General features: G+C 41.9%; 1 protein-coding gene, 1 long non-coding RNA gene and 1 other non-coding gene across 8 annotated transcripts in view; 1 reads left to right on the forward strand and 2 right to left on the reverse strand.

Annotated features, from left to right (window-relative positions):
• EPB41L4A (erythrocyte membrane protein band 4.1 like 4A) overlaps positions 1-5,149 on the forward strand; it is a 137,830-nt gene extending 132,681 nt beyond the window's left edge. For all 3 annotated transcript variants that reach the window (XM_074812668.1, XM_074812670.1, XM_074812669.1), the window contains one exon: positions 509-5,149. In XM_074812668.1, coding sequence (XP_074668769.1) covers positions 509-637 — 129 coding nt within the window. In that variant the 3' untranslated portion in view covers positions 638-5,149. The remainder of the gene's footprint in view (positions 1-508) is intronic.
• A 2,343-nt stretch (positions 5,150-7,492) lies between these two features.
• Positions 7,493-11,661, reverse strand: LOC141918554 (uncharacterized). Of its 4 annotated transcripts, none has more exons than XR_012621715.1 (4): positions 11,524-11,661; positions 10,416-10,486; positions 8,947-9,040; positions 7,493-8,817 (listed from the first exon to the last, which is right to left on the reverse strand). It is a non-coding gene; the product is annotated as an uncharacterized LOC141918554 (long non-coding RNA). The 4 variants fall into 4 exon arrangements; XR_012621716.1 differs by lacking the exon at positions 11,524-11,661 and adding an exon at positions 11,397-11,509; XR_012621714.1 differs by lacking the exon at positions 11,524-11,661 and adding an exon at positions 11,209-11,390.
• LOC141918917 (small nucleolar RNA SNORA13) lies at positions 10,139-10,273 on the reverse strand. Its single transcript, XR_012621834.1, has one exon. It is a non-coding gene; the product is annotated as a small nucleolar RNA SNORA13 (small nucleolar RNA).
• Positions 11,662-12,044: the final 383 nt, after the last annotated feature.

A 12,044-nucleotide genomic window follows, 5' to 3' on the forward strand; every position in this document is an offset into this window, starting at 1 on the left:
AACTTGTGTGATTGAGTCCTGTTCAAAATTCACATTGTCTTATTTTCATTCTTACCCAATACAATGTGGCTTAAATTCATGCCCTGGAAGGAATTAATATTACAATGTTTAGTGTCCACAAACACCTCTCTTTTGTCTCTGCTCCAAATTCCCCTCACAACAGCGGCCATTATTTCCTTGTGAACACTTGCTTGCAGTGTTTTGCTAAATATAAAATACTTAGTCGTGGCATTTCCTGAATAGGAAATATGAATCCAAGTAGCACAAAGGGGCAGCAGCTGGTAGGGGAGAGAAGAAGCAAGAGGGGCAAAAATTTCTGTTTGATCAAATAAATGTAGATGCTTTAATATTCCTGGTGTGTGTATATATATATACATATATATATAAAATATATATATATAAATTGCTATATCCTTAGCCTAAGGCTGTCATAGCAGCAGTTATCAAAATACAGTATTTAAATTCCACTATATCTTTTCAGCAACATGTTTTAATTTGTTCCCTTCAGAGACAGAATGGATCTAAAGACAGCTTAATAGAAGAAACATCTCAGCTACCCACTAACAGTGTCGATGGAAAACTCACCACTAAGATCATAAAAACTGTACAGGTGTCACGCTTCAAGGTGGAGACTTGACTGCCATGACTGAAGATGGTGAATGGATTTTTATTCTTTGGAAACTGAGAATTTGTGTGTATATGCAAGGGAAGGAACTGAAGTTGACATGGTAGCAATTTCTTCAGGATACTCAGAAGCGCAGCCTGCTTGCTGGGAAGGCCAAGCGATGACTTTACCACTGACACCATTCTAGTGGTGTGACTGATCGAGGAGAAGCTGCCTAAAGTCTTAGACAACTAGAAAGAAAAGTCTTAGGAAAACTGAATGATCAGCAGTTACATTTCAAAAAAAATGAACAAAAAAATCGCTGCAACAAAACAGGGCTTTATGGTCTGCTCTGTAACTGAATAGCCTTTTTCCAGAAAATGACTGTTAGCTGACATGATGAGGACCAGATGCTTCAAGAGAAGCAAAATAGTCATATTTTTGGCCAATTGTGCAATACAGTGTGATATGGGGAGAATTATCTTCACAATTTTATATGGGGATCAACTTATGTCCTGAGACATAAGGACTAATAGCTCTCAAGGTTTATTTTAGCTTAGCACAACAACAGATGCTTGTGTTGTTAATACAAATGTTGACTCAACCCGTTTTAGCTCAAATATAATAGACTTATTAACACCCTGTAGCAGAGAGTTCCAGAGGTGATACAGACTTAACTTTTCCTTGGCAGTTTTAAGTGTTCTCAATTTGAATGCCCTTTTATCTAAAGGGACTATTTCATTGAACATTCCATACAATAGAAATACATCTATCACCTTACAAGAAACCACACTGGAAAAAGATGGAGAATATGTACTGACCCACCATATTAAGACTGCCTAGCAAGGCACTTAAGTACTGGTTAAATGAAACTTGTAGAAGTAGGGTTTAAGACAGCTAGCAAATAGCCTTTTTTTTTTTTTTTTTAAACTAGATTAGCAGAGTCTGCCTTAATCTTTCATTTGAAATAATCAATGCTAGTACCTTCTGATTCTTTGAGCCATTTCTGCTGTGGTAAAATGACAAAGGCAGTATTTCAGGTATGATAATTGCAATTTTTTTCTATTGTCACGGTAGGAATAGTAAGTTTTAATGATACTGCACACTGAGTGGTTTAACTTCTAGTACATATCTGAAGTGATGCCTAGCTCTTTTCCTGTCCAATTACTTTGTACAAATAGCTGAAAGTCATTCTTCTGCCTCCCATTTGTCCACAGTCAGCACATGGATGAGCCTTCTGGCATTTGCTAACTTACTAAGAAGCTTAACAAAATCTTTGTGTTGTGAACGTAACTTTTGCTAAGTGTAATCCCCAAACTAAATATTGAATTTGTCAAAGGGCATTGGGAATAGCTGTGGTAGCTCATGTGCTTACATCTGTCCTCCTTAAACTCAAGCCCTACCGCCTTCAGTGATTTCCTGTGATACTGTGTCTTCTACCCCTAGCAACACCACCATACCAGGTGACTGCAGCCCTGTCAGAAAAGTAATACTGTTTGAGACGTGGAGTGCACATAAGGCATCTTAAATTATGCTTTACAAGAGGCATGGGATTACTAATACACATTTTAACAAAACTGAGAAGTGGAAACCTTGTATGTGTTTTATTTTCTACTTCATTTTTTGATTCTTTTATTGTTTCATGATCTGAGGTGGTCAGAAGGATGCTACTAGCTAGGGTGGTGGCCATACAGTCAGTATATTCATATGACAGTATGGATTGGTCTGCAGGTTGGGAGATGCTGCATCATGCCAGGGAAAGCAGATTGACTTCATAAATAATTTATAAGTTTGATCGCTTACTTTGGACAGTTCTGCTACTTCAGTCTCAGTGAACAAATCACAGAATCACAGAATCACCTAGGTTGGAAAAGACCTTGAAGATCATCTAGTCCAACAATTAACCTAACACTGACAGTTCCCAACTACACCATATCCCTCAGCGCTATGTCGACCCGACTCTTAAACACCTCCAGGGATGGGGACTCCACCACCTCCCTGGGCAGCCCATTCCAACGCCTAACAACCCGTTCTGTAAAGAAATGCTTCCTTCTAGGCTAAACCTTCCCTGGCACAAATTGAGGCCATTCCCTCTTGTCCTATTGCTTATTACTTCATTAAAGAGACTCATCCCCAGCTCTCTGCAACCTCCTTTCAGGTAGCTGTAGAGGGCGATGAGGTCTCCCCTCAGCCTCCTCTTCTCCAGACTAAACAGCCCCAGTTCCCTCAGCCGTTCATCGTATGACATGCACTTCAGACCCTTCACCAAAAAATCAAAGGGAAGGAAAGAGCTTAGAGCTCCTCTCTGGTAAAAATTCTGTTTTCATGGAGGTTCTTCAGCATTTTCTGAATTTACTACGGATTTCATCTTAGGACATTGTTGGACTTGACTTGGAAGTATTTGCTCAAACCGTTTTGTAAGTCTATTAAATGGTTTCATTGTCATTGCTCCAATTTCAGGTGATCCTTTGGGATCTATTTATGACCTTGTGTAGTATTCTCGCAAGCACCAGTTAAAAAAACAAACAGAAAACCCCATCACTGTGGCAAAGATCATGTGATACAGCTTAATCTAGAGCATCACAATCTTTTGGAAGACTACTGAAATAGGACAAACCATACAAGAACTGATTAGTGTCTGCAATGAAAACCACTCCTTACTTCTTCAGGGTGTTCCAAGCTGGAGCATTGCACGATTGCTTGCAGTCTGTTGCTTTCTAAATCATTACCATTATTCTGCATTCGTTGCTCAGGCACAGGCAAGTAGAACATATGTACTACTTCAGGAGGATTTGTGGTGTTACTGAGAATTCTCTACATAGTATCCGTATCTTGCCAATCCTCAAATATTCCTCAAGAAGAAAATTACTGTAAGGTTTATATCCAACCTCATGTTTTCCTGTGTTGTCATCTGCCTGTGGGCTTTTGTGTATTATTGCTGGATACCATCAGCCAAGTGCGTGGCATTTTACTTATTCCACTATGTCAGAAAATAGGCTTCTATCTAGTCTAATAGTGATAGGTTTCAATTCTCAAATCACGGGAGAGTTTTTTTGTAATCAAGCCAACTTTTTTGCATTTAAATGAGAAATTTACAGAATCATGGATTTGAGTTAGTGGTCTTCTCTCCAATGAGACTATGTAGGAAGCAGATTTTAGCAAGTCTGGGGCACTACAATAACTGCTTTGTATCCACAAAAGAAAGACTAAACGCCTGTATTACATGTTAAGTGTCAGTGCTGGGACAAGGCAAAACTTGGACAAGGAAGTCATTGTCAGCTTACAGTACAGAAAAAGAAACTTATTCCATATATGTGAGCCTCCTTTCCCTTCAAGCTTCTTTTCCTCAGTCATTTGAGGAAAGGCACCTTTTCTTGTGCTGGTTATTTTGTGAGATGCATACAAGTCATCAATCACTGAAAGGGCTTACTATGTCACACTATGCTCTGTAGCCCTAAACCAGTCCTACATCATCTGTAACTGGCTGGCCTGTTACAGCTCTGAGCTACACCTTGCCCTTTCTACTGTCGCTACTCTTCCCTGGCCTTCCTGAGGCTTTCACTGCCTAGAGGCAGTTATGTTTTCAGACCTGGAGTTTGGATGTCAGTCCAAAATGCCTGTACATCCTGATAAGCCAGGCAAAAGACAGGAGATGGATAACCATGTCAGGCAAAGTTTACCCTGGGGTTGGATGCCATACAGACCTCTCCTCACAAGGACTAAGGACTGATATTTGAGACATTCTCATCCTAATTCTGCTTCTAGTCTGCTGAATTGATCTCAGGCCAACAATTTTAACTTTGTGCCTCTGCATTTACCTCTTCTGGGACTTCTTTAAGTGCTAATAAGTTAGGGAACTCTCTCACTTATTAATTGGCAAGACCTACAACAAAGATGTACCTCTTTGCAAAACATATTTTATACAATAAAGAAGGCTTGCTAACCACACTAGAAAAGCATTTTTATATATCCCATATTGGTCCCCTTGCTTGTTAGCTGGTTTCTTTCATTAGGACCTAGCCTTGACCTGTTCTTTTCTACACTGTACTTCTTACCAGTATCCCTAACCTTGTAACTCTTATTCTAATCAAGGTCATTATACTGAAGATGTTAACTGGGGGGGGGGGGGGGGGGAAATCACTACTATTTAAGTTGCCAAATCAATCATCTTTATACAGGTGAATATTGAACTGAATAGATAGCACATTTTCTTTTGGGAAAGCCTGTTTAATTCAAAGCTCCCTAGAAAGATGTTTGAAAACAACATACATAAACATAAAAATGTGATTTGTATGCTCTGTGTACATTAAATATTCATGAAGCAACTCTGTGCTTTATTTTAAATCAAGTTTGATAGATGGCTGTGTCAGTACTTGCATCCAGGTTATTTAAAAGTCAAGTAAAACTTGAATTTTTAGGGGATTCTGTGGTTGCCTGTGTGTCTTATTTACATTACCCACAGGAGCAAAGCCTTTAGAAACACAGATTCATTTGACAACACCATCTGGTAAAAACAGGTGTAGTACCAATTAAAATCCACTTGAGGATACAGCTTCTCCAGATTAAGTATCTCTTCTGGTAGCAGAAAGTTGTCAGCCTAAGTTTTATACTTCCAGTGCATATGTATACTAGTTTCCTTTCTTACCTAAAAATCACCAGAAAGCAACAGCGGACTACATAAGCTGTCAAACCAAGCAGCTTGCAAAGCCAGATGCAAAAGCCAGTGTGGCAGATGCTCTCTCCTTAACATGCCTGTTTTAATTGTCTCCTTGGCAAGAGTTGCAGTGGGTTGACCTTGGCTGGACACCAGGTGCCCGCCAAGCTGCTTTATCACTCCCTCATCATCAGGATGGAGGGAGGGAAAATAAGATGGAAAAAAAGCAACTTGTGGGTCAAGATAAAGACAGTTTAGTAAAACAAAAGCAAAGACCATATGCAGAAGCAAAAGAAAACAAAAGATTGTCTACTTCCCTTCAGCAGGCAATGTCCAGCCACTTGCTGGGAATTAGGGCTTCAGTACACATAGCAGTTGCTCTAGGAGACAAACACTCTAATAACAAATGCTACCCCCTCCCTCCTTTCTCTTAGCTTTTATTGCTGAGCAGATGTCATACAGTGTGGGCTATCTCTTTGGTCAGTTTGGGTGAGCTGTCCCAGCTGTGTCCCTTCCCAAAATCCTGCCCACCCTCAGCCCACTGGGTGAGGGGGTAATGTTGGAGACAGCCTTGATGCAGTAGCCAGAACACTGGTGTATGATCAACACCCTTCCAGCTACCAATACAAAGCACAGCACTATGAAGGCTGCTATGGGGAAAATTAATTCCATCTGAGCCAGACCCAGTAAGAGTGAAGAAAACCACTGCCCTCCCAGCTGGTCACAATTTAAATGATACACCTCACTGTAATGTTAAGATCTCAAAAATAGCTAGGACTATGCAGGTTTTTTCCTCAATGGGGAAATCGGAATGTACTTGATGCTCTTCATAAAATACTACCATTAAATTTACTACAAATGAACCCCTTTGCTACACAAAAGAGGTAACAGATTTACATTCAAAAATGCCCCCCACAGGTGACCCACTGATACAGACTGTTTTCATTTAATAGAGGTAGCCTTAGTTAACTCAGATGCAGTGTGCTAAAAGGTTAAAGAGGAATTTGGAACAAGCCAGTTTTCTTTCTCTGCACACCTCTCAAGAGTTCTGATTTGCACCTTTAACACTGAGAGCCCTCTTCCAGGAGGGTTGGTGCAACACCAACCTAGAGCACAGATCTTTGTTCTCGCTCCCCTAGACCACCTTTGCATCTGTCGTCCTCTACTTTTTAAGCCTATCAACTCCAACAGCATCAGACATCGTGTTCATGTAAAACAGAGGAAGGGAAAAAAGAAATAAAGAAGTCTTGAGGCTTCTTCCAAGGGTATAGTCCAGTTAGACACTCAAAAACTGTAAGGCAGTCCTAGTGCCTAACACCACACTTAAATGTTTACCAGCATTACTATTTTATTAATCGGTGCACCTTACACCCATCTACTCTCCTCTCTACCTCACTACTTCTTTGTTCCATAACACTATGAATCAGGTATTACACACTGAAGTTTAAGATTCTACAGTTTTTCTTGTTGAGATGGAATTAATATTTTAGACAGCCATCACTAAAATCTGGCATTAGCCGTTGCTCTTGAGTTAAAAAGTCTTAAAAGCTAGTCCTGTCAGTCTTAAAGAACAAAGACCCATGAGCAAAACTCCTGAACAGATGGTATCTTCAGGGAATATAATCCCTAACAGATATCCGAAGCTTTTAAGTGCATCCAGTAATCACATGTTGGATCACTAAAAATTAGTTGCTCTAAACCTCCTTCCCTCTTGACAAACCCAGAACTTATCCTTAGACTTTGCATTAGTAAATTGCTTACATTCAGTACTGAAAAATCAAGACATTGCAAGATATATAATTTCAGCATTTGCTCTTCTGATAGAATTAATCTATGATAAGTCTTCCTGAAAAAACAAGCAGGAATTCCAGATGTTATTCCTACAGTATTTCACTCTACTTCAAGTTTAGTTAAAGTACCATATTAGGCAGCTGATCAAGGTAATAATAAACCAAGCTGGCAGTTTTCCATGTTGGAGAAATACTTTTCCTATTTTTAAACCCAGGTTTGCTGAATTTTAATTTCTACTTTTTGTCACCACAATACAAACCTCATCTACCCCAATCTCTGAGTACTACAGAATACCATGGTTTTGGTGATCACCTCCTATCCACTTAATAGCTTCTGGGTTTTATTTAGTCTGAAGGGGTGAACTGGTATCCCAAAACCAACAGAGAGCAAGTCAGAAGTGTCAAACAGAAGTAACTGCTATTATAGCTTGAAAAAGAGAGAAATTATGAGAACAGAAACATAAATCTTTATTTTTTGTCTACATAAACATTACCAGATACTACCTCAATACAGTTAAAATCACCTTGTGTTACTACATGCAGGCTTGACACTCCATCTTTTTTTTTTTGTTTCTTATGGAGTAGTCTTGCATAGACTGCCACAGGTCTCAGGCTGGTTCTAACAACTTTTCCTAGGGGAAAAAAGTGAACACAATGTGAGATTGGACACATCTAGCACACAGTTGTTTTCAGTAACATCCTCTAGATCCCTGAGACTAGTACAAAGCTTACAAGGATCAGCTTCCCCTTCATCCCTCTGGAAAAAATTCAAAAGCTAAAATCTGCTAATCTTGTTTTTAAAGAGCTTACATTGGAGAGGGGCTCCTCGCCCATCTAAGTAAGATTTCAGATCCTAACTACAAGTTGGTGGCAGTACTAACACCTTCTAGGTGGTGGGAATCAAAGTTTAGTAGTAGTAACTCATGCACACATATGTTTGTGCATTATACAGTGGTTTAAGAGAATAGTAAGCCAGTAATAGAAAGATGAGATTTAGTAATTTTATGTTGAAAAACAAGTAGCAGCCCTCTTATTAGATACATTACTCATAGTGGATTACACATACATTTCTCTCCCCAGTGTCTGATGGGTTCATATAAAAAGAGTGCCCATCTTAATCTTCAGCCTTGCAAAAACCCCAGTGCCTAGGGTGCTAAAGGTCTGGAATGGATTTCACAAGTTTGTTTTCTATCGACAGGACTGGTAAAGTGCTAAGTGTGTCTGCGTTCTTCATGTTGCTCAAGTAGATTTTCACATCGCGATGCATGAAACTTTCCGATTCTAGTATTTTCAAGGGCATTGTGACAAACCTGAAGGAATTTCATCACTTTGCTGAAGATTTCTTTCTTGCAAGGAAACCAACAGTGATGTAGCAGATCTTGTATCACTCAAGTTCACTTTTGTATGAACATGTGCATGTTCATGCAAAATACTGAACCATCAAGTTACTCAAGTAATTTCTCATCGGGAAATAGCATACATTCTTCAAACTACTTCAGATCAACCAGTCTGAAAGCTACTGGGAAATCACTTTCTGAGTATCTGTCTTTAGCATGGACTGAATCACTAACTTCCTTCAGAATTTGACTCAGCTCAGTTTGCAGCCCTTGGCTTGTCATGTTGTCTTGGTGAGCAGCTGCCAAATAATCATACTGCTTTCCCAGAGCTGCAGTCACATTCCAAAAGCTGCTACTGCAAACACCACACAATTATACAACCTGCATTCCTCTTCTGTAGTAGTTTGTACAGTATTACCGATTTCTAGCACACTGCAAAAAGAAAAAAAAAAAAAGGCAACAAAATTATTTATCACTCAAAAGCCTGAATAATCCAAAAGACTCATTAATGGGTGCCAAAAGCAACCCTGATTTTTCCCAAAACTTCTCCATAACTTTTACCTCTTCCACATTTTCTTGAACAGCATTTATAGTTCTTCCCTGGAAATAACACTGTGCAGCACTGTGTCTCAGCACCCTCCTCTTCACTATGTCTCTAGGAGAGATGGATGCATCAGTGAAACAACAAAACCAAAACGAAATATGCAAAAGATACTTTTGGTTCTTTCTGTGTTGTGGAACATAGCTCCTGCATAATGAGCTTTAGATGAGGCATAACTACACAACATGTGCAAGCAGGGCATCTTTTATTGGTTTTCTCCTCCATTCAATCTACCCTTCATCATTGCTGTACTTTCCTATGTTTGAGCAACTAGTCCATTCACAGTCATAAAAGCCAGCTGCTGCCGCTAAAAAAACCTCTAGTATTTTTTTTCTTTCACTGAGTACTGCACAAAGTATTCAACAGGAACACTACTCCCTAGCATGTGATGTAATGCTGTGACCCTTTCTAATGTATGTGAGTCGGTCATTTCTTCAGTTTGACTTGAAACTTAAATTTTCACTCTGAAATTCACCTTTGATTTAGTCTCTATGAATTTAGAGTAGGCTGTCCAATAGTTTACTCAGTATGGTTTACCACCCCTGAAATGCAGGTAAGTTATCATAATGATTTCTCAGTACTGGATCATTCTTACATCACATTTCCAGTATTGACCAAAAAGTTCCTGGCTTCAAAGACTTGGATTACTTGTCATGCCCTTAGGTACACAGGTTACACAAGCTACTGTTTCAGCACTAAAGATATCTTCGATAATGCATGCAGTTTTAATTAATGCTTTGTTTGTACCACTGAATTTCATGCCAGCTTGCACTGTTCAACTTTTCAGTAGTGTCGGCTTTCTCTTTATACCTTTATGAATCAGACAGAAATAACAAAAAAGCAAATGCACAAACGCAAACCACATTTTTTCCCCCATTAAAGATTTTCATCTTCCCTGTAGCTGAATATTCTGAAGCTGTAGATGTCTTTTTGCAATAGAAAAACTAGACACCACTGTGGGAGTCTGAAATGTTACGTACTAATTATTCGCAGCACAGATGTAAAAAGTTATCATGATAGACAGGACAGCTAAACAATGCTCAAAGTGGCCATTCTAGTTTTTTGTCTTTTAATAACTGCCAGATTCTTCTTTTAAAAAGACTGAAGCATAAAATCTACTATGTAACTGCTCAAACATACAATTTCTACAGATTTTGTCCTTGCAGAAACAGGGAGGAGAAAGGTAAATAACCAGCTCCTTAAGAAGCTGTCTGAGCAAGTATTTCTGTTTGCCTTTTTTGACACCACATTCATTCTGGACGGAAATGAATGGGCAACACAAAGGCAAAAATTTAAGTATTACTACTGATCATCTCTGCAAAATTAACAGCATATGAAGAAGATCAATTTATCAATAGGCAAACACTTAAAAATTCACAACTAAATGATGTTTTATACAGAGCAAGTGTTTAATAAAAGCCAAACACACCACATTCTTGGGACATGTTGTGGTCATGTTGGTGCTTGCTTAGGCCATCGACAGACTTCCATTGCTTTCATCTGAAAGGAAGAACACAATTTCACTTGTAAGAGCAACTGAGGTACATGAACTATACAAGAAGCCTAACAAGAAATACTCGAAATAATCACCCGATTTCTAAGAACAGACAGCAGACTCTACATCCCCCCGTTTCAAAAAACCAAGCCTCAGTCATCCCTATCAGCACACGTTAAAATTAAGGGCTACTCCATTACAAGAGTGGCCTGCTACAGCAACCAGGAATTAGGCAGAAACCCATCAACATCTCAGAAAGCCAGGCACAGGTGACAGTGTATGACAACCCCGCTCATCTTTTCCACATTACTGAAAAACTATTGTTAAAATGGGTAGTCCTTCCACCAATATAAACCAACTATATCAAAAAACAGAAAATTCTCTTCCAAAACGTGAGCTTTTGGAGAGTCCTCCCAAACAGTACTGAGAAGTCCACATAGAAACCTTCAAAACTAAAAACTCCAGAGGATGAAACGCCACCGATTCACTCAATGGTTTGTTTCACGGAAACAAGATATCGGGGGTGGGGAGAAGGTCGTTGGTGTGCTAAACCGGCACGGACGTCCCCCTCACAGATCATCGCTCCAGGCCCGGCCAAGCCTTCCCAGCTCCCGTGCTCGCTGCACCTCCCACAGCGGGAGGAGCAGCACCAGGCCTTCCGGGAGGCCGCCCGTTACCGGCTCAGCCCGCTCCGGACCCCCGCCCCGCCCGCTGCAGCCTGGCCTACCTCTTCAGCGAGCAGCCTGACCCGGTCGGCCGCCACTAGCAGAGACCGGTCAGGCTCGGAATGGTTAAGTCGCCTCGGCTCCTTCCCCGCGTCCCGGCGGGCAAGCCCCCCGGCTAGCAACGGGCGGGCTACCTCTCCCCGTCCGTCCCCGACGCCCCCCGCGACCACCCAACATTCTCCGCGCGCACCGAGGAAGAGACCAGCGGCCTCTGCTGCTCCCAGCGTGCCTCAAGAGGGGTGAACCAATATTCCTGCACGAGGGGGGAGGACACGACGCCGCACGCCAGCTCCTCCCGCAGCGCAAAGACCGCGTACCGGGTCTTGCACAGACGCGAGGCTACGAACTCATTTTCTTTAGCAGGCGGAGTCCCGCAAAGGCGAATCTACCGGGAGCAAGGCGGCGGGGTCTGAGGCAACAGCATGGCTGGCCACCTGCGCGAACACGGAGGTGGAGGCACCTCGGGGGGGAGGGGCGGGGCGCCCACGCCTCCCGCCACCGGCGCCACCCGCGCATGCGCAGTGCCGTCGCCCGGCCGATGAGCGCGGCCGGGGGGCTGGCGCGGGGCTGGGGCCGCCGCGGCGAGGACGGTGCGGCCCGCGGTGGGTGGTCGCCGCCCTGGGGCGGTGGCGGGCGGCCACACCTGCGCTGCGGCGCCGCTGCCGTGGGCTTTGATGCTGAAGTGGCTGTGGTGGGAAATTTACCGATGTAACTGTTCAGCTGTGGCAAGGGGGCTGCCGTGCGTGCGGCGTATTTACGCCAGCGAGCTGGGCGCGCTGTGGGGTCTTTAGCGGCATGGCTAGTCCTAGCTGGGCCCCTGAATGTGCAGTTAGGCTGC

This window comes from Strix aluco, chromosome Z, assembly GCF_031877795.1.
Source record: "Strix aluco isolate bStrAlu1 chromosome Z, bStrAlu1.hap1, whole genome shotgun sequence".
In the NCBI taxonomy this organism is placed as follows: Eukaryota; Metazoa; Chordata; class Aves; order Strigiformes; family Strigidae; genus Strix; species Strix aluco.